This window comes from Carassius auratus, chromosome 15 (genome assembly GCF_003368295.1).
Source record: "Carassius auratus strain Wakin chromosome 15, ASM336829v1, whole genome shotgun sequence".
Taxonomy (NCBI): Eukaryota; Metazoa; Chordata; class Actinopteri; order Cypriniformes; family Cyprinidae; genus Carassius; species Carassius auratus.
In genome coordinates this window covers 20,842,182-20,864,769 of record NC_039257.1, presented here as the reverse complement: position 1 = coordinate 20,864,769, position 22,588 = coordinate 20,842,182, and the positions used below count along the sequence as shown (strand labels likewise).

Below are 22,588 nucleotides of genomic sequence, written 5' to 3'. Positions count from 1 at the left end.
AATTATATTTATTACGTATGTTCTCCTGTGGTGAATAATTAAATGCGAGGGTCTGAGTTTTGTCCAAATTTAACCTGTATCCTGAGTACCACCCAAACTGTTCAAGGCATGACATAAGTTTAGGTAAACTGGAGTCTGGGTCGGAGATTGTCATAAGAATATCATCCGCATATAAACATTTTATGTTCATTTCCTTTAAATTGGAATCCTGATATATCTAAATTTTCTCTAATTGCTTGAGCCAGTGGCTCTATAAACAGTGCGAAAAGTATGGGACTTAATGGGCATCCCTGGCGACATCCCCGTTCCAATGTAATTGAACTAGAGACATTACCATTTATTTTAATTTGAGCTGTCGGTAAATTATATAGTTGTTTAAGACATCCAATAACCTCTTTACTGAAACCAAAACGTTGCAATACCAGATACAAAAACTCCCATCGCACGGAGTCGAAAGCCTTTTCGGCATCGAGGCTAATTACCAAAGATTTTGAATTATTTTTGCTCATGCTATCAATCAGTAATAATGCTCGTCTTACATTATCTTGTGTCTGTCTGTTTTTCACAAATCCTGTTTGGTCAGTATCAATCAGTTCAGGAATTATATTTTCTAATCTTTTTGCAATTATCGAAGCATATAATCTGTAATCTATATTTAAAACAGAAATGGGTCTGTATGACCCACACTCCGTCTTATCTTTTCCAGCTTTTGGTATTACTGATATAATAGTTTGTTTCCATGATATTGGTGTCTCTCCCCCTTTAAGAACATGGTTAAAACATTTTAAGAGCATAGGTTTTAATAATTCCTTAAATGTTTTGTACCACTCTGCTGGATACCCATCCCCCCCGGTACTTTATTCGTCTTTAAATTTGATATGGCCCCATAAATTTCTTCTTCTGTAATTTCTTGTGTTAACAGTTTGTTTTGTGTTCGTCCTACTGATGGTAAGTCTATAGATTCCAGAAAATGTTCAATAATAGAAGGGTCTGCTGCTTCTGGTTGGGAATATAATTTTTTATAATAAATTTCAAATGACCTTAGTATCTCTTCCGGTTTATAGCACATTACATTGGATTCTGGATTTTTAATTTTGAAAACTGACCTGTCCGTTTGCTGTTTACGTAGTTTCCATGCTAACATTTTTTTAGCTCTGGGTCCATTCTCATAATAACTCTGTTTGATATATTTAAGTTTAGTCTCTACTTGATTATCCAGTATCTTATTTATTTGATGTTTTATTACTTTTATTTCTTCAAGAATTTGAGTTTTTTTTAATTCAATATGTTTTTGTTCCAGTGTTTTTAGTGTGCTTAATAAATCGGTCAGTACCTTCTGCATTTCTTTTTTTTTCCTTGAGGACCACTTTAAAAGTTTTCCTCTTAACACTGCCTTAGCGGCATCCCATAGAACACTTGGTGACTTTTCCTCATTATTATTAAATTCAATGTAATCCTTAATTTCCTTTTTAATATATTCCATTCATTGGGGCTCATTTAAAAGACTAGTGTTCAATCTCCATATGGTGTTTTTGAATTGAACATCCAAATGGAGTCTTAAATACACTCCTGCATGATCTGAAACATCCCTAGTTCCTATATCACAGCCTATAATTCTATGCCTGTCTGAGTGAAGCATGAAAAAATAATCAACCCTTGAATAGACTGTGTGAGGGTGGGAGAAAAAGGTAAACTGTCTCACAGATGGGTGGAGTTCCCTCCATATGTCAATCATGCCAGTTTCCTTAAGCATTTTTTTAACATACGAGGATTCACAATTTATCTTTTTTGTTGGATTTGAAGAGTCTAGGGTAGGATGCAACTGTACATTCCAGTCCCCTCCACATATAAGTGTCCCTTTACTTCAGAGATTATTAACTCAAATATTTTCTTAATTAGTAATTTATCCTGTCCTGGTGGTCTGTAAACGTTAAATAATGTTACTTCTTTTGAATCAAGGATCCCTTTAACCAGAATATAACGTCCTTCTTTGTCAGCTATTTGGCTGGAGACCTGGAAAGTCACCTTATTCGATATCAATATTGCAACTCCTCTAGCATGTCCTTTAGTGTAAGACGAATAAAAAGTGTTTCTAAATCCTAACCTTTTCAGTTTTTCATGTTCAGTTTGTTCTAAGTGAGTCTCCTGCCAAAAAATAATATGTTGGTTCTCTCTTTTCATCTTAGTTATAAGTTTACTTCGCTTGATAGGATTTTGCAACCCATTAACATTAAGTGAAATAATTCTATATTCTTGTTGTGACATTTATCATCAGGTATACTATCAAATTGTTACCCCTAAATGACCTTAACATTGTAACACAAGTAACGCAGAATAGAAAAGTAATAAAAATAAAAAATGAACAATCAATAAAAACAGTAACTTCCATAGTCAAAGTTCCTTTTAAAGTAACTTCTATCTGGAAAGGAAAATCTTCGATTAACGAAGGGCCTCCCCTGTGCTAACTGACGATATAAATCAGTGCACGCTTTCCCCTCAACTCCCAGACATTACCGTTATTCATTTATGAGTCTGTCAAGCTATAACATAAATCAACCATTAATAAAACTAACTCACTCCAAAATCAAATCGTTGGGCATGAACAAATATTGGAATAATATTACAGAACGGGATTCCGTATAGGCGTATATTGTTTCGCCGCGATCTTGCTTCAAGATCTGTTAGCTTAGTTTGCATTTTTTGTTGAATGTCAAGGGTTTGTAGAAGCACGTCCCTAGCCTCGGTACTCTTCCAAATCCACAACTCGGTGTTCGGCTTCCTCCACTCTATTCACCGTGTCTTTCAAATCTTTGGCGATTTCGTCCAATTTAAGATTAATGTCCGTTTTCAGGCTTCCCAAGTCAGTTTTCCAATCTCTGGTTAAAGTCTCTTGAAAGTTGTTTAGTTCTATCTTCACGTCAGATCGCATAGCCTTAATTTTAGAATATATAGCACTGACGCAAACTTGCATTGTATCTGCGGCCTCTTGTTCGCCAGCATTGCACTCGTCGTCATTTTCCGTCGTTTGTCTCTCATTTTTCTCAGGTCTTTGGGATGATTTGCCTCTAGCTTTTCGTTGTTTCTCCCCCTCCATCTTTGTTAATCAATTACACAGTGTAAAATTAATTTAAACTGGGGAGTATAACCGACTTGTCTGGGAGCTCTCAATTTACGCTGCCACTCTCCACGACGCCATACCGGAAGTCCCAAAATGTCCATGTTTTAATGCATGTTGGGCAACAACATTGTAAAAACTCCCATCATGCACTGCACTATCAAATGATTGTCACCATTGTTGAGGATCATATGATTGTTGTCTAAAAGCCTAAACTGATACAGTACTTTTTTATCTCTCCAAATTTGAAGCTCTACTGTGGTAGTCATTCCCTTCTTATTTCTAATATGAAAAAGGAGGTTTTATGAGGCGCAAGAGTTAGATTTGAATCGAAAATCACCCCTAAATTCTTTAGTTTTGTTAACAACTTAAGAGTCTCTCATTGGCTTTAAGAAAGACTAGTTGTTATACATGTACATGTGTGTACAACTGTGACTACAGGGCCAAATCACAAGGTCTTCTCCAAGATGAACAAACTGACTACATTTCTACATTATTCCAAAGACTCTCCAGAGACCAGACCTAATATTCTTTTAATGTATACCATTTTAATATAATATAATTATATTATAAATCAATTTATAATGAACATTAGAAGCATGGCATTACATGGAAGAATATGATGTGAATGTGACACACACACACACACACACGTTACTAGATTTATTTTTCTAGAAAAATTCTTAATCATGTTCTTAGTCACTTCTTAGAAACCTTAGATCTACAAATGGCTTGCATTGGAAGATTCTTGAATGAACAGTGTGATTATTATATATACCTTCATAATTAGGCTTGTTTTTGATGCACATTTCTACATTAATGTTTAAGTTATACTGACCTCTTGCTGCACTTGCTGACATTAAAACCAAGAATACCTACATTTAGGTATAAATACTGCTTACATGGAACCACTCTACCATATGTGACCTTGAAAGACACTCACACTTGCTCACATAAATTAATTCGATTTCTCTTTTGTTTCATAGTTCTTATGTTAACTTGCAATCTTACTCCATGGGTGATGATGTTAAGTTGATCAGAAATCAGTCATTGAATGGCCACTAAGATGCTTTTCAGATCCGCTTTCAAACAAAGGAGTTTCTCCATAAAGGAATGACAAGTAAACTGAACAAATCATAAAGGCCCAGATTGACTCACTGTACCATGCTCACATGCTGAGCTCAACCACAGGTAAAAACCGTGGAGACACTCTGCAAAACTCAAGGGACACTGCTGAGACTGAGTGTTCTACAGATGAATACAGCCCTCAGAAGGTTTTAACAGCTGCTAACATTACAAAGACAACTCTGAGTTAACATTTCAAGGATGAACAATCATTTAACAGTGACCCCATTGGATTGATCTGAATTTGACCCATTGGGGGTCAAATGAATCAGCATATACATTACACACACACACACACACACACACACACACACATATATATATATATATATATACACATATATATATATATATATATATATATATATATATATATATATATATATATATATATATATATATATATATACACACATATATATATATATATATATATATATATATATATATATATATATATATATATATATACACACACATATATATATATATATATATATATATATATATATATATATATATATATATATATATATATATATGTGTGTGTGTGTAATTTTTTCTTTTCTTTAATGCTGTATTTTATTTTAAAGTACAGCCAAGGCCTATAGAAAACAATTTTTGAAATTAGATTGGTGCCATCTGGTGGACAAATTAAGCATTTTTATCATGCAATAGCACATTTTTACCACTATAGAGAATACAGCTCTCTGTAGAAAGGCTTGTGAATTCTAGTGATTTTTGCACATATTTGCCTATTTATTTCAGGTTGTGGATTTTAATATATAATCACAGATTCTCAAAGACTATTTTTGTCAAGTTTTTTTTTTTTTTTGGTTGGTTTAAATGGTAATTTCAAGTGCCAGTTTTGCTTTATAATACAGTCAAACCTGAACATTGCACTAGAAATAGAACAAATGGAAAGCATTTTGTTACCCATTGTTTTAATCCTAACTTAATAAAAAAATGACATTATTTCAATCATAACATATTTTTATTAACCTTTTATTAGAGAGACCCAATGTCTCCCCTTTATTTTATTCATTGATTTTATTTCACATATTCTCATATTTCTCTATTACAGGCTCACCAGTCTAGTATTTCCTTGTGTGTGTGTTCAAGAGAGAGACATGGTGTGTGACTTTTGCATTTTGGATCCAATGTCTCCCCTTTATTTGATCCATTGATTTTATTTCACATATTCTCACATTTCTCTGTTACAGTTTCACCAGCCTCAAATTTCCCTATGTCTGTGTGTATGTGTGTGTGTGTCTATTTTGCAATCTTGATGGCTTACAGCCTCATGCTTTCATTGCTGTGCACTTTATTTCTTACATTGATGAATAACTGCTTTTATTTCAAACATTACCCAAAATTAGCTTTTGCAATGACACACTTTCATTTGTGTGTGTGTGCGTGTGTTTTTGTGTGTATACGTGTGTGTGTGAATTCTGGACTTTTCAAATCCAGTTTTTTTGGGTGTTCATATACCAAGTACCAATAAAGTCACCAAGTTTCGGACCATTCCGATGAAGCTATGATTTTTAACATTAAAATACAACTGTATTATAGTTATTTAAAGGGATAGTTCACCCAAAAATGAAAATTATGTCATTGATAACTCACCCTCATGTCGTTCCAAACCAGTAAGACCTCCATTTATCTTCAGAACACAGTTTAAGATATTTTAGATTTAGTCCAAGAGCTCTTAGTCCCTCCATTGAAACTGTGTGTACGGTCTACTGTCCATGTCCAGAAAGGTAAGAAAAACATCATCTCTCGAAACAGACCCGGAAGAGAAGACAATGCTGAATAAAGTCATAGTTTTTGTTATTTTTGGACCAAAATGTATTTTCGATGCTTCAAAATATTCTAACTGACCCTCTGATGTCACATGGATTACTTTGATGACGTTTTTCTTACCTTTCTGGACATGGAGAGTAGACCGTACATACAGTTTCAATGGAGGGACAGAAACCTCTCGGACTAAATCTAAAATATCTTAAACTGTGTTCTGAAGATAAATGGAGGTCTTACTGGTTTGGAACGACATGAGGGTGAGTTATTAATGACATAATTTTGGGGTGAACTACCCCTTTAATGCCTGTAGTTTTGTTACATGCAGCCACTGGATGATGGGTTATCTTGCTCTGAACTGACCAAGCTGAATGCATTGTTGCTACTTGGAGGGGAAAAACTTTGAAAGTTTGAGCTACAGAGGAAATATAAGAGGTGAAGAGAACAACAAAACAGACATAAAGTGACTGAAGAATCCTAGACGAGGAGATATTATCAAGATCCTACTTAATGCTTTATTTTATATTAGGCTGCCAGTGTTGGCAGGCTTTAATATAGTGCTTACTGATGCTTTTTCAAGAAATGTTCAATTTCAGAAACTAAAACTTTTTTTTATAGTTATTTAATTCCTGTAAATGTTAGTATTAAAAGTCTTAAATTGTTTGCAAAGTCACCCTTTTAAGCCAGAGGGTCTAAAATTAATATATAAATATTATATATTTTGTTGTTTTGATAACAAACATGATCAATTGAATTTTGCCTACAGAGGCCAGCATACCAGCCAGAAAGGACTAAGGATGCTACTCTGTACCCAAACAGGTTATTCCCTTGATGCCTAGTGTGATTATTATGCTTCAAAATACTTATTTCTTATTATTAAATAAATGTTGCAGAATCAAATATCAGCATCTAATTTGTTATGGGGAATTTATTGATCACTCTTGTCGAATACAAACTTAGGAACTTGAAACTCAAGGATTCACTCACACTGGTTTAAGTGGATGCATGATAACAACATCAACAACAACAATAATAATTACATTTTAAAAGCTTTGTTCATCTTCGGAAAACAATTTAAGATATTTTGGAGGAAACCAGAAGGTTTTTGACTGTCCCATATACTGCCAAGTAAAATACACTGCCAAGGTCCAGAAAAGTATTTAAAGCATTGCCACAAAAGTTTATCTGCCATCAGTGGTTAAACCCTAACATTATGAAACAACAAGAATACATTTTTTTTTTTTTTGTACGAGAAGGATGCGCTGTTTTCTATGTGTATTTACATATTGTGGCGCGGTTGACACAGAAGATACGATGATGTGGGGAGAGACAGATAAGACGAATTGTTAAATATAGTCATTTTTGTTTTCTTCTCATACAAAAATAATTCTTGTTGCTTCATAACGTTACAGTTAACCCACTGATGGCAGATGGAGTATTCTGATGATGCTTTTCATACTTTTCTGGACCTTGACAGTGTATTTCACTTGACAGTCTATGGGACAGTCACAAGCCCTTGGTTTTCAATCAAAATATCTTAAATTCTGTTCTGAAGATGAACGCTTTTATGGGTTTGGAACGACATGGGGGTAAGGGATTAATGACAAAATTTTCATTTTGGGGTGGAGTATCCCTTTAACCACTCAACTAAAATCTCAAAACTGATAATGCTATCACCTGTCCAAAAATTACACTCAGGTTTATGCTAATAACTTTGATTATTTTTTCTCAAAAATATTCTAGACCGTTGCTCTGATTTTCATTAAAAACTAATCATATCTTCTTCAGACCATGCCAATACAAAGTTATTTAGTCAAACCACTCTCAAATATCATGTGAGCGAATGACCTAAGAGAATGCCAAAATGTCTGTGAGGTTATATTGCTGACCGTAATGCTTTTGGCCATTCAAACTAAACTTGGTGTTTTTGATAACCATAACCTGAGGGAACCTGCACAGTTTCAAGTGGTCAGGACATATGAGAAATGGCTTTTTTGCTTATAACTTTTGAATGGTTTGGACAAAAAACATGAGACAGTCCCTGAAGATTCAGTGCTACATACAGAGTTGAACGATACCCAATTTCTAAATGTTGCCTGTTGGTCATTTAGAGTTTAGACTTAAAAAGTGCTTTCTTTTTTACTGTCACAGTGTAGCATTACATATCTGTATGTGTCACTATAAACTGAAGCTACTGAAAAAGTTTTGGGCAAACATTATAACTAAAAAAAAAAAAAAAAAAACGTCCAATAGCTTCTCAATATTTACTGGTCTTGATAGATTCCTTGAGTCTTATCTAGAACAATGATATCAAATATGTCATAGTCAAATAAACTTACTTTCACGTCCCTCATATCACACCACAGACTCGCACTCTCAGTTAATACAAATGCAACTGGTACCATCTTGCATCTCAACAATCAACTGTATTATTTTACACATTGACATTGATACACGTCTTGTATCCCCTCACCTCTTGTTACTCCCTGATGATGTCATGATTGCAGAATCTTTTCCATTTCCTCTGGAACTCCCCACAGACTCATTACCATGTGACTCATTACTGCGGGACTCGTTACTGTGAGATTCAGTGCCACTTCCCCTCATTTCCATGTCCTCATGCATCTGTGTTTGAGACCTCATAGAAGTGGGTGGGTCGCGACTGCTGTCACTCCATTCAGATGGCCCGCCCATGCGGTGCAGGTGAGACATGGAGCCACACGAGGACTCAGACTCACCGCTGTACATGTAATGCTTTGGCTCTGTCTCACCTGACATGGACCAGGTCAAGCCTTACATTTCAGGTCAAAGGTCCCCTGACCCGGTTACATGTTGTAGCTGTGAAAACAATTAGTAAGATATGGTTAATGAATTAATGCTTTTTATTTTCACCCAAAATAATTTTTATTTGTTGAGTAAATGCGAGACAATGACAGTGTTGATTTTTTGTCTGGATCTATAAATGTATAAAAAAATACATAAAAAATGCAATTCATGCATACAACGACTTAAATGTGCATATTTTATGATGAGCACGTTTTTAATTTCTTAGTTAAAACTAATGTCATGGTGATACAGACCCTCATAACTTTAGTAATTTACGTAGTGCTGCTAGAAAGTTATTCCAAAATGATTAAGTCATTTAGTCAGGCAGAGACGAGGAAACCAGGCAAAGATCATACACAATAAGACAAACTATGGCAATGGGAAAAATGCTCGGTAAGGCAGACAGGCTGGCAATACTTCGCAACATGATAGTGGTTGCGGCCATGCTTATATATGTCACAAACAGGAAGTACAGGTGAAGCAGAGGGAGCGGATCACAGTCAGTACTCGGGAGAGGGCTCCCTCTGCTTGGCATTACAATATATAGAAACCATAGATTACTGTTCAAGCATCCATCACATGGGAAATGCAGTTGGATGCACACACCGGACTCACACGGACTAATGTTTCTGATAGATACTTGAAATAGTCTAGTTTCACCAACTAAATTACAAAAAAACTATTTTGAGGGCAGTCACCACAAATTTATTTTAACGTATACATATATTAAACCCTAAACAAACATGCAACTTGAATTAAAATCTTTAGTTGACCTGCTGAAAAAAAATAACATAATACATACTAAGCAAACATCCATTGGATATAGTTCCAGTCAATCAAAACTTATAGTGCTGACAAAAATTATATTTTGTCAGTTACTATTTTTTACGTTTTTTTTTTTTTTTTGAGGTGCACTTTTTTTGCCATGGGAATGCACGACGTCCCATGTGAAAACATTCGTTGGTCTTTGTCTTTCATAGAGCTTGCATTTAGGCTAAATGTACTGAGGAATTACATTAAAACTATTATTATCAGTGCACATATAATGACGTTGAGGACAAACCAAGAAAACATTACTCTTTTAAAAATGGTTTAATGTATTTAAATACATTTGGTTCCGCTTCATGCTTCATTTTTAGACAGTGGTAACTACAAAATTACGTTCGTTGTATGTTGAGTTTTTTATTAGACATAACTTTGATTAACCTGATTTTGATTTTAATGGTACCGTGTCCTGATACACGTCCACTGTTAAGCGATTTCGTAGTTTAGGCTTATGTTCACTATTGTAACAGTGTGACACCCTCTGATTCACACGTCATATACAAGGATTGCTGTGTCCCATCTTTGACCGAATGAAATGCAAACACCCGATTATGGATTATTGTGGATGACTGCCTAACCATTTCAAAGAACTATCTGTGTGAGAGGATTTGGTTGCAGACAGTGACGTGCATAGACATCAACAGGGACAGAAGAATATACTAATAGTGACAGTAAAACGTAAAACATCAAATTAATTAGTATAAAAAGTTTGGACACACTCAAAACACTCATCTCCACCCTAATTTATCTCTCACCTCATCATCACTTTCTAATTTATTGGTACAGTCACTTCCTATCAACACAATTTGGTCAATTGCAATATTAAGAAAAATGTATTATCCATTTTAGATTTTCAGTTATGAATATTCAGGACTGTAATAGTCAAATGATGGATCATTAGGATGAACATCCTTTCTTTAGCATTCTGTGAAAATCTAAATATATTAATAATATAATGTGATAATTAAATTAGATAATGTATCTAAAGATGACTCAAGCTGCTTCCAGGCGGACCATCCCCATCAACAAGTAATTACAACTTTTCAGTTTACGATATTATACTTTAAAAACCATCATACTTATAAAGTACGATGTGATAAAGCTGTTGCAGTGAGTCACTGGACTAAGGCCTTGTTTCACTTTAAAGATAAATGCCCCATACTTGCACATTTTTCCTCCATCCCTCATCACATTTACATTATTGCTATAAGCAATTCAGAAAGACCCAGTAAGATTCAGTTCATTCAGTTTACTCTCCTTGTGCTGATTACGGTTTTGTTGAATTCTATGATAGGTCTGCAGCTTATTTAAGGTGCATAACCCAGCCTGGAGGACCACAGTCCTACAGTTTAACTCTAACCTGCTTCAAGACACCTACCTTTAGTTTACCAGTAAACCTGAAGACCTTGATAAGTTGAATAAGGTGGGTTTGTTCTCCAAGACGAGGATTGTATACTGTATACCAGTGGTTCTTATCTCCAGTCCAGGGTAGCCAATGGTCTTCACATTTTCTATTAACTAGGTAGTTAAGAAAAATCTTATATTGAACTCTGTCGTGGAAACTAGAATGTATAAACCTTAATTAAACAATTTAATAATTAAAAAGAAATGGATACCTGTAGGATGCTGTATTACGCCAAACCCACTTTGGACCAGCGGTTTGGAAAATAGATAAATGGATGATTCAGCTGCAGGTGCCATCCTCTGGCGTGACTTGGGAATTTATTCAGCACGAACCTCACAGTGCATTATGGGCATTCTCTAGGCGTTGAGTGTACACTTGTTATTGCAGTGCATTATGTGGTTGATTGAGTGCATTTGATAATGTCCACTATGGCAGACTACATATGGCTGTCCTCTCAAAATAGGGGGAAGTTGTGGCCTAATGGTTAGAGAGTTTGATTCCTAACCCTAAGGTTGTGGGTTTGAGTCTCGGGCCAGCAATACCACGACTGAGGTGCCCTTGAGCAAGGCACCGAACTCCCAACTGCTCCCTGGGCACCGCAGCATAAATGGCTGCCCACTGCTCCGGGTGTGTGTTCACAGTGTGTATGTGTGTGTGTGTGCACTTTAGATGGGTTGAATGCAGAGCATGAATTTTGAGTATGGGTCACCATACTTGGCTGTATGTCATGTCACTTTTTTTTTTCACTTTCAAAATGTGCCCTATAAGAAAAGAAGTAAAACAAAATAGAAACTCTAAATAGTGAAATGAAGAACAATTTCCAATGAAATAATGTATTTTTATAATCCTCTATGATGCCTGTAAGTCAATCATTAAGTGTATTTTTGTGTGATTGAGTGGCCGTATCTCTCTGCAGACTAAGGGGTTGTAAGATGTGACCGCATCTGAAATACACAATTGAGTTCAGAGTTACAATGTGTCTTCTTCCATTTGTTTAAAAAGAAAAAGGGACCTTAAATTAAATATTTTTGTTACTTAGTGGTGGAGAGAAGGATCCTTAACTAAAAGTGGCTGGACACGCTTACATGTTCTCTTAAACTGAAAAGAGAAAAATACATTATTTGTAAGAAACCATTTACAATATGAAAGTTAAAAATTATAGCCATTTTAAGAAATAAATAATTTACCTGCTTAGAGTGTGTTGACAGTCTGTGTTGTTGGATAGCTGAAGTCCAGAAAATAATTGGGCCTAATGAGCCATCTTTTATTAGAGTGAAGCCTCTGTTAGTAATAAATAATTATTTAAAATTATAACAATATGGATTATAAATTCAATGTCTCCGTTACTTACTCAGTGGAGAAGAGGATTATCATCAGCCAGAGCTGCTCACACTTATATGTAATCAAAACAGAAAAGAAAAGAACATACTTGTTTGATAACCAGATACAATTTTAAAGAAACGTTTTTATTTACATTTAAAAATGAAATAATTTACCTGCTTCGAGTGTGTTGACAGTCTGTGTAGTTGCATCACTGAACTCCGGAAACTAATGAAATGCTTTGACAGTTACAGATTTGAAAAACAAAAGGGCGGGAATAAAGAACCCTAACTCTGACAGAAAGAACCATTTCAGCATTAAAAGGGTTCTTCAGTATGCTATGGTTCTACATAGAACGGTTTCTACATGTAAAGAACCTTTAAAGGACCATCTTTTTAAAGAGTGTATTTATGGAGATAGGGGACAATTTTGGACAGACCCTCTATCTCTCATATCTGACAGTCAGTCCAGTCCATGGAGCCGAGAACCACTGCTGTATACAGTAGTGTATATAAAAAGTATTCAAACTTTTTTCATGTTTTCTCTTTAAAGCAATAATCAGGGTTTGATTTAGATAAAGCTTCAGAGGATGTAAGGGTAATTTTTCATGAGGATCATGAACTGTGTGGACATGACTGATCAAAAAAAATATAAATTATTAAATTGTTCTTTATATATTATTAAAAATGGCATTTCCAATCTCACGTCAAACAAAATACTTTTTTTTTTCTTCTCACACTTTTGTGCAGGTCTGTGTAAATAAACATATCAACAGGTTGTCTCATATATAGTAGATATACTGGTTTGTCTGTACTTAGAACAACTCCATTCACTCAAAAATCATATACTTACCCTCATGCTGTCGATGGGGTCCAAAAGTTTCAAAAAGGATCGGAAATTATAGAAATTATCTTTAACTGCAGTGGTTTAATCTAAGTGTCTTTTATTTTTTGACCAAACTCTAAATGGTTTTGAACTTAAATGTTTTTTTTTTTTTCTAAATCAAATTAAAATTATAAAGGGGAGTTTAATGAAAACACCTTTAATAGTATTTCTATAAAATGGGCAAGACAGAGCAAAGCCTGTATTAAAAGTTTAAGTGAAATCAAAGGTCATCAGTGTAACATACAGCAGCATGAGCACACACACTCAAAATATGTTTACAGTAGCACTTTTACATTTGCTTATTGCACCAAGGCATCAGGACATCTTCTAATATAGCATAAAGAGTATAAGGCAAATGGACATTCGAATATAACCTGTTCTAGTGTAAAATGAATTTTATTTCATAGGCACAAATCTAACTCTCTTATACCATAACAGCACTGGAAATTAATGCATAATTCTCTGGAATTTTGGTCCTAGAATCTTTTCATTGCTCCTAATAATCTAATTTTATCACAGTACATACTTTCTTCCCATTCAAACATATAGATATTCAGTGTAAAAATAACATGCTCAGTGCATTGATACATCCCTAGACACAAAGCCAAAAAGAGAAGCAGCACTAGAGACAGCATGTTATGTGTAGTAAAACACACATTGATAATCACTCTCTGTACTTTACAATATAGGCATTAATCAGTAATTACAACTGCCTGAGCTGTCAGTACACAGTAGCTGTCATGACAGTTAGACCTCCCCTTTTTGGTCCTCTTGAGCCATTTGTGCAGATATTCTGAGTAAACAGGTGGTTGAAATTGTGTATTTTGATATGCAGGCATATGGTAAGCCCATATAAATTTGTAAATTACTCTTTTAATAACAGGCACCAAAAATGAGCAGTTTTCATGGTCTAAACCACTAAACAACGGGTTTGGCTACAATGCTGTGCTTGCGTATGTATAAATGCGGGATGTTTTATGTTTATGGCTAGCACCAAAGAACAAACTACATGAGTTTTTCTCAACACAGAGAGGAAAGGAAGGTCCTTCGTCTACACAGAGTTTGTTCAAAGTGATCCTTATTGAATATCTGTGTGTGAGGCCATCCCATTTGTTTTTTTATATTACAGCCATTTCTGTTATATATAAAGTAGTACTGTGGTATATAGGAACAGTGCTTCACTATTACAACATTCAAATATTTATACCTATAACATGATTCCAGTGTTTTAAGACCATTCCTCTTAATAAAGTAGTCTGGCACATACAATTAAAAAAAAGTTTCTTGTGCAGTTAGGCACACGTTTACCTTTTGGTATGATAAGATGCACTTTCTCTAAGCTTGTGCTTTGATTTGTCCATTCTCAAAAGTCTGAGTCCCAAAATGTTAACATGGTTATACAATAAACATCTTCTTTCTGGATGGCCAAAACTTGCATTGTTGCGCCGTGTTTTAAGGACTCCCGTTTCTCTCTAGAAGGATGTGCTGGAGTTACTTATTGTTTGACATTTCAGTGGAGGAAGAAAAAGCTCAAATTTTCTCTTGTTACCTTGTATAAGGCAATTATATCCGATGTCAAGTGAGGGTTTTCTATGGCTCTCCTGTGGTCAGAGGCAGTTGATATTCAACAGAATAAAGAAAGCGTAGAAGATTACAAGTCTTTTGTTTATTCCTGCAGACTCCAGCTCTTTAAAGATCATTTAGATCCATGCAATTTGTCCATCGATTTCATAATCTCATAAATAAGTTTTATATCACTGTTTTGCTGCACTTAATAGTGCTTTATGCATATGTTTCCCTTGGTTTATGAAGGGTGAGCCACAATGTGGGCCATCCAGTTGACTTTGGTGGTCCAACTCTCTCGCAGGGCTTCATCGAACTTTTGCCGAAACTGTTTGAGGGCCTCCTCATCAGTTTTACCCAATGCCAGAGAGTCCTGAAAGACATAAACATACAGCTGATGTCATTATGTATATGAAGTTATTTTATTTTTTAAACAATCACATTTAACACAGCTTTTCATTAACCTAAACTGATGTTATAATGGTTTCATTGTGTTCGCTGTCCCTTTTTTGCAGAACACTAACTCAAAACATAAACAAATAGAGACATATGACAGGTATATAAACAAAGGTTCGGCTCAACATAGTAGCATATTATTTATAACTGACAGGGCAATTTTAAGTATTTTCGTGATTCGGGCATAAGTATTATTATTTAATTTTAATTATTATTTTTTTTTTTATTACTATTATTATTTTTTTTTTTTTTACAAAGAAAATTGTTTCTTTGCCTCCTACTATCTTCTTCATCCCCTTTTCTTTCCACTCTCTTCTCCCTCCTAACTCCCTGCCAGCAAAGGTGGAGTAGAGTAGATCTCAGTAAGAGACGATAATAATAACAATAAATCTCATTAAAGGTGGAAGTGAGAGAAAATGAGAGGAGGAGAAAAATTTATATTTCAATGAATACATAAAAACAAGATGGTATTCTAGTAATATGGGAAATCATGTATTTACGATTAACTGTTTTGCTGAGGCACATTAAGCACTGCAAGGTTTTTTCACACACACACACACACACACACACACACACACACACACACACACACACACACACACACACACAGTATATGAGGCATGAATAAGCTTGCAGTGATCTTGCAATAAATGCATTTGTCTTGAGTGCAAGTTGCTAGTGCCATTTTAAATATCTTGTGTTGTTTTAAATGTGTAAGATTTTATACTGGATCAGTTGCATGTTTGTATTAGTAATGTTGAATGTATTTCTGTAGAGTAGTTTTCAGAATTTCTGATCTGCAGTGATGAAATGTAATTATACTGCTTACTAATGTTTTTGATGGGTTCTAAAAGTGGTGGTTGTTCTATGGTCCAATCTTTTATTGTTTCTTTGATTTGATTTAACTTAATTTTGTTTTGTAAGTAACAGTAATCATAAACTATATTAAATAGTATTGTTTATTAATAACTGAGATAGCTAAGATTAGTAAGTAGTTATTTGTTGATAATTAAGTCTGGGTCTTTTGACGTGTTTTCAGGGGTATTGAAGGATTCATAATTTTTAAAATAAAATCTGCATTAACTGCACTATTTTAAAGAGGTAAACCATTTCTTAGGTGGCTGCACTGGAGTCATGTAAATAAATAATTATAAAGACAGAGTACATATTTTTACTTGCAATACAGCATATGATGGAGAGATATTAGTGCATTCAACAAATTAAATCATCATATTTCTAATAGCAGAATGAAGCGGAGTTGACATAGGTAGAAATGGCTCTAATCAACGTCTAAATACAACAAGTATAATTTAATATACAAAAGAGAGAGTAAAGACAAAAAAAGAAGAAGTTTTTTTCAGATGCAGCATCTAATACAAGTGTAATTGCTTTCAACATGCATTGAATGCAAAATAAAATCCCTATGACATTTTTTTTTTCCAATTAATATACAAATATAATGTTTAAATGCTTGAGATAGATGTTTACTTTACTATAATTCTAGGCAACATGGTCAAGTTTGAAGATGACCAAAAAAAGTACCATCATTACTGTAAAGTTAACCACCAATAGTTTATGTACAGTATGGTCTACTCTTTATATAAATTTTTTGGCATATTAAAAATTAGCTATTAATTTACTGGCTGTTGTGGTTTGTCAAGAAAAGGTTTTCAGTGAACTGGTTAAATTTCTGTACCTCATTCCTCAAATATGTTCCATGATATGACCTGGACAAGTATGTTTAGATTATTTTTATGGGGATTTTCAGTCATTTTGGAGCTTGACAGCCCCAATACATTTTATTTACCATTTCATAGAACAGAATAGGCTTTGCAGTATGGAAGATAAACTTCATATGGTTTCACTTAATCTCAGAATTAACTAAATTCAAATTCCCATTTTCCTGTTGCACTGGGCATGTCTTTACCTTTAAATATTGGATATCTTTGACAGAAGTAAGCTCTGGCAAGCCTGCAGTGAGCATCAGAGCAAAGAGTGTGATGAACAGATTCCCATTCTTTCTCAGAATCAGATACGCCTCCTCACAGTATTGCCTAAAACTATACACAAATACAAAGCACTATTAAATTAGCATCCTATATCATTAGAAACTAAAATCAACTGAAATGTACAAATTATGCATTTAGAGTGAGTGATATAATATGAAACACAAAAAGTCTTTTCACTAACTTTCCAAATTTCTCTGTGTTGCCTGTTTTTCCCTGTTGAATCACGTGGATGAAGTCATGTGTGAGGATGAAAGGAACACGTTCACGCTTGATCCCAAACTTGGACTTGAAGTTTCCTAGGATATGGCCGAAGTCTATGTGGAAGAGCTGAATCACACACACACACACACACACACACACACACACACACACAATATTTTAATCAACAGAAGACCGTGAAAGAATAATTAAGAGTGCCATTTTCGAGCATCATATATCTTCTGGAAAAAGTATGTTCATGTGGTTTCAAGTATGAAACAATTTTCCAACTTACCTGCCCTGTACTGCGAACCATGATGTTGTCACTATGCCGATCACCAATGCCCAAGACGTAGGTGGCAACACAATAACCAGCACACGACAGAGTGAACTCCTCAATGGCTTTTTCCAAAGCATCTCTGTCGAGTCAAGACAAGTCACCTTTATTTATACAGCACTTTTAACAATATAGATTGTAACAAAGCAACTGAACAGCATCAAATAGGAAAACGGTGTTTCAATGAAGCAAAAAGGCAGTTCATCGTTGAATTCAATTATGTCATCATCCAGCTCAGTTCAGTTTAAATAGTATCTGTGCAATCAAGTCAACAAAAATGCTGGTAATTAAGTAATTAATCAACACATCACATCACAAATTAGTTTTGGCTCAAACTATATTTAATATATAATAATAATATTATTATATTTCGTATTGCCAAAAACTGCTAGGATGCTAGAGCTAGGTAAGATTATTATGCAACATCAAAAGCTTTACCATTCAAAATAAATTATCTTTAGTAATACTGAAATTCACAATAAGAGATGAAAACCACATGAAGGCTGCTAATCAAAAAGATTCAGAGGTCATTATTGTTAGAAAATGATTTCCATTACAATTTGCATGCATATTTACAATGTTATGATGGCAAATTAAACACAAAATTGTAACAAAGTTTTACACAATATTTACTCAATTCCCCAAAATACTGAAAAACAAATAACTAATCTATTCAAATAATCAAAAACGGTTAATGTGAGACATCATAGTCTACTACATGTCTAACTCACCCAGAGTTCTTGTCTTTAAGCCAGTTCAGAAGAGCATCTTTATTGAAGGCGGCAGCGGCGGCCATGTTGCTGCTTGTTTTTTGGATGTTCGCAATGGTATCAGCTGATGACACAACCTCAATCAGACCAGAGTGATCTCCTGTCGCCAAGCAACCATATGGCACAATTCTACAAGACGTTTATGAAGAAAAAATATAATAATTATATATATATATATATATATATATATATATTTGAAAAAACATTGCATAAAAATATGTGATGCAGTGTGCACAGATCTAAATACAATTCCGCAAATGGACAATTTTCATTAATTTTTTTTATATTGAGAGCCGTACTAAATTTTGTTCAATCATGCAGAAGCATTTTTTGCTCCTTTATTTTGAATTTGTCTGGCATTTTTGTTCAGTTTGGTGGCATCTTTGCTAATTATTTTCCAACTCTGCCCATCATATATGGCATTGTTTCTGATGTCAACAAGCATTCAAGTACAATAATTGAATTGTTAGGTTTATAAATGTAATGCAAAGACATCTGTAGTGTGCTTCCAAATCTAGTTTCATTGACCGAGGAAAAAATATTCTGAATATTAAGTGTGAAGTAATGGAAAAGGGGCAAAATATTTTGATTGGCTTGTGCCCAAAAGCCTATTCAATTAAATAATATTCAGTGGAGAAGAAAATGTTGAATATGACTGCCTCTTCTCAAATAACTTAACATTCCCATCCTTAACCACACCTGAATCTAATTCACTCAGCACTCACAAACATACATACACAGATTGTTACACTGACACACACACTTTACCTGAGGTCCAGGTTAGCCTCCTTCCATAGCAGATCCATCAACCTCAAGATCTGTAAAGTCAACATGTCCTGCCGCAGGTCTGAGAAAGGCAGATATTAAAATGTTTATTTAATCTGATCTTTTGACAGTGTTTTGTCTTTGCCCATTATCTGAGCCATCTGTCTCTCACCATCTCCATTTTTGAAGATGATGCCCACTGTATCTCCTCCCAACAGCTTGTTGTTGTAAACAATCCACAGAGGTTTCATTTTAGAGTCCATGTACTTACACTTCTCCACACTGGCAGAGAAATAGAAAAGTTAGAGGTAATGTTCTTCTTACTGTTGTATGCAGTATTTTGTCTGAAATTTCTGCAATAACAATTTAATAACATTAATTGTAAACTATTTTTTTTTTCAGTGTTTAGCACCAAACTTAACAGAATACAAAAGAACAAGCTAATCGGTCTCATGTCTGAATATGCCTGTACTGTTTATGTGAAGAGCAGTATGTGAAATCAATAGTATGTCAACAGTTTACAGTTTTCTGGATTAGGATAAATATTAAACATACAAATGTTTATCTCTATAATCTTCCATCAAATTATAACTGACTGGGTCTTTAAAACCTCCTTCATGTTCAGCTGATGTCACTAACCCCAATTATCTCTAAGCTCCAACCACCTTCCATACAGAAGCAACCTTTTCTAACCTGATTATTATAGAAGTATAAAGGCCTTTGCCTATTTACTTTTTATTGCTGTTATTTTATTAATATTTACTTTTTATTAATTGTGAAAATAAACTATTCCTCCACCAGTTTATAAAGTACATTAATCTGATGAAATTCAACTGATGTGCAGTGTACTAGTTTGAAAATAATATATGCATAAAACACACACAAACACAGAGAGATCTTACTGTACTCCAGCGAGCAATATGTTGGGGTTGAGAGGTGAATGCAGGTCGGAAAGAGTCTCGATGAATCCCGTCTGTCTGAGGCAGGTCATCATGGCCTCTTTAAGATGAGCTTGTTTTGTCTTAGTTTTTATGGTGCCCAATTTAATCAGCTCATTTACAGCTTTCAGCTTACTGAGAGCTTCAACCTTCAAAATAATAACAAAACCACCATAATGTTAAGTTCCACATAAAAACAATCACACAAAATATGAAATAACAATACCAAGCTGAAAGTAAAATCTAATACACTGAGTGAATTTTTTATTTTATTTTTTGGAATGAAGAAATTTGCAAAAAACAAAAATGCAAACACATTTAACTAATAAATCCATTTATCTCAAAACAATAACATGATGGATGGATGGATGCACTGATTCTACTTTTTTTTTGGTTTGCATTAATTAAATACACTTGTTGTTCAAGAAGAAAAGCCTTTAGTTCTTTGAAGGAATGTACACTTTACAGTCTAGAACTTCATACCATGTTTAATGATTTTTTGATGCTGGAAGAGTAAAGAGGCCTATAGATGTTTTTATCCATTACAGGTGAAAATTACAACAAAAAAAGTGACTGATCCAACAAAGTTCCATAAAGTGGGTAAGTGATAAAAAGTTTAGTCTCTTCCACGTAAAATCAGGTGTGTCCAATAGTGATGTGTGTGCGTCGGGTTTTTTTTCCAACCCGCAGGGCGCTTTTATGAAATTATTTGGCCCGCCCCAGCCCGCCCAGCAAATAAAGTGAAATTTATTTACAGGTAACTGCCCCAACACGACCTGCGCAACGGGTTCATCACACAAGTTACATTGCTACGTAGGCCTTTGTATTGTAACCTTATCAAAGAACCTAATAAAATATGAAAATAGATATTTTTAATACCCTGCCCCAACCCGCCCCGCAGACAATTCTTTACCCCGCCCTAACCCGACCCATTGGTTTCGAGATGACCTGTGCATCACTAGTGTCCAATCTTGCTCTTGGAGGGCCATCTTGCAGATTTAAGAACCAACCTTAAACTTACAGTATTTTAGTATCCAAATTTACAGTAAATACTTTCTAGCGATTCTGAAGTACAACTCCAATACTTTACTATTCCATTCTTCATTAAATAAAATTCTAACAGTACACATTTTTTTTTATGCCGTGAAAATCTGCAAGATAATCAGAAGGCAGTTGTGTTAGAGTAGACTGCAGCCAAACTCAGAAAGGTGGAAATCTTTTTGACAAAGCATCAAAGAAGAGGTCACTCATTCTGTGATCATTTGAACTGTACTTTTGACTTTATTGTGAAATGTCCAGCTCTCATTGTTGTCAAGTTTTTTTCTTAAGTACTCTTCCTCTTTGCTAATATGTTTGTCCATATCTGGCATTTGCTCGTTATTTTTGACACAGTTCCCTTTAACACATAACAATTTGCTGACCAGTAGTTAGTCTCTTTGAACCGCTGTTAGTTGTGTTGCTTTAACTCACTTATCAAAATGCAAACCAATGTCCATTACAGCTTACTCAACTTTGTAGCTGCATTTGTGATTGGGATGTAAATACTTTGTTTTTATGTTACTTTGACCTCCATCTTCTGGCTACATCTATAATCTGATTATATAGTATTCTATAGTATAGAATACTATACTGCCCCCCCAACTGAGCCTGGTTTCTCCCAAGGTTTTTTTCTCCATTCTGTCACCGATGGAGTTTCGGTTCCGTGCCGCTGTCGCCTCTGGCTTGCTTAGTTGGGGTCACTTCATCTACAGCGATATCGTTGACTTGATTGCAAATAAATGCACATACACTTTTTAAACTGAACAGAGATGACATAACTGAATTCAATGATGAACTGCCTTTAACTATCATTTTGCATTATTTACACACTGTTTTCCTAATGAATGTTGTTCAGTTGCTTTGACGCAATGTATTTTGTTTAAAGCGCTATATAAATAAAGGTGACTTGACTATAGCATATAGTATAGTATGCAGTAGTACAGTATTATATAACCCCAATAGTATTCTGATCATAAAATACAATAAATGCTATCTCTGAATGAAATGTAAAAAATGTAATGAGAAAAAATGAAAATAATGCACCTGTTTTTTGAGAACTTCTATGTGTGGGATGCAGCCTCGGCAGTATGCTTCCAAAATCAGAGCAAAATGAACCGACACGGCTGGCATGTACATTTCAGACCTGTAATGTACAACACACGCAACCATAAATTCTAGTTTCTGCATAAGAATACTGAAATACCAGGTGAACTAA

General features: G+C 34.6%; 1 protein-coding gene across 3 annotated transcripts in view; it reads right to left on the bottom strand.

Moving 5' to 3' along the window:
- Window positions 1-13,439: 13,439 nt before the first annotated feature.
- The window catches only part of pik3cb (phosphatidylinositol-4,5-bisphosphate 3-kinase, catalytic subunit beta), a 61,673-nt gene continuing 52,524 nt past the window's right edge, over window positions 13,440-22,588 (bottom strand). For 2 of the 3 annotated variants that reach the window (XM_026282876.1, XM_026282875.1), the window contains exons 16-24: window positions 22,417-22,516; window positions 20,299-20,483; window positions 19,569-19,678; window positions 19,400-19,478; window positions 18,593-18,760; window positions 17,820-17,943; window positions 17,508-17,653; window positions 17,245-17,377; window positions 15,097-15,234 (exon numbers count right to left, since the gene is read on the bottom strand). In XM_026282876.1, coding sequence (XP_026138661.1) covers window positions 15,103-15,234; window positions 17,245-17,377; window positions 17,508-17,653; window positions 17,820-17,943; window positions 18,593-18,760; window positions 19,400-19,478; window positions 19,569-19,678; window positions 20,299-20,483; window positions 22,417-22,516 — 1,177 coding nt within the window. In that variant the 3' untranslated portion in view covers window positions 15,097-15,102. Of the gene's footprint in view, window positions 15,235-17,244; window positions 17,378-17,507; window positions 17,654-17,819; window positions 17,944-18,592; window positions 18,761-19,399; window positions 19,479-19,568; window positions 19,679-20,298; window positions 20,484-22,416; window positions 22,517-22,588 lie in introns of all 3 variants that reach the window. The other variant, XM_026282874.1, reaches the window with a different exon arrangement.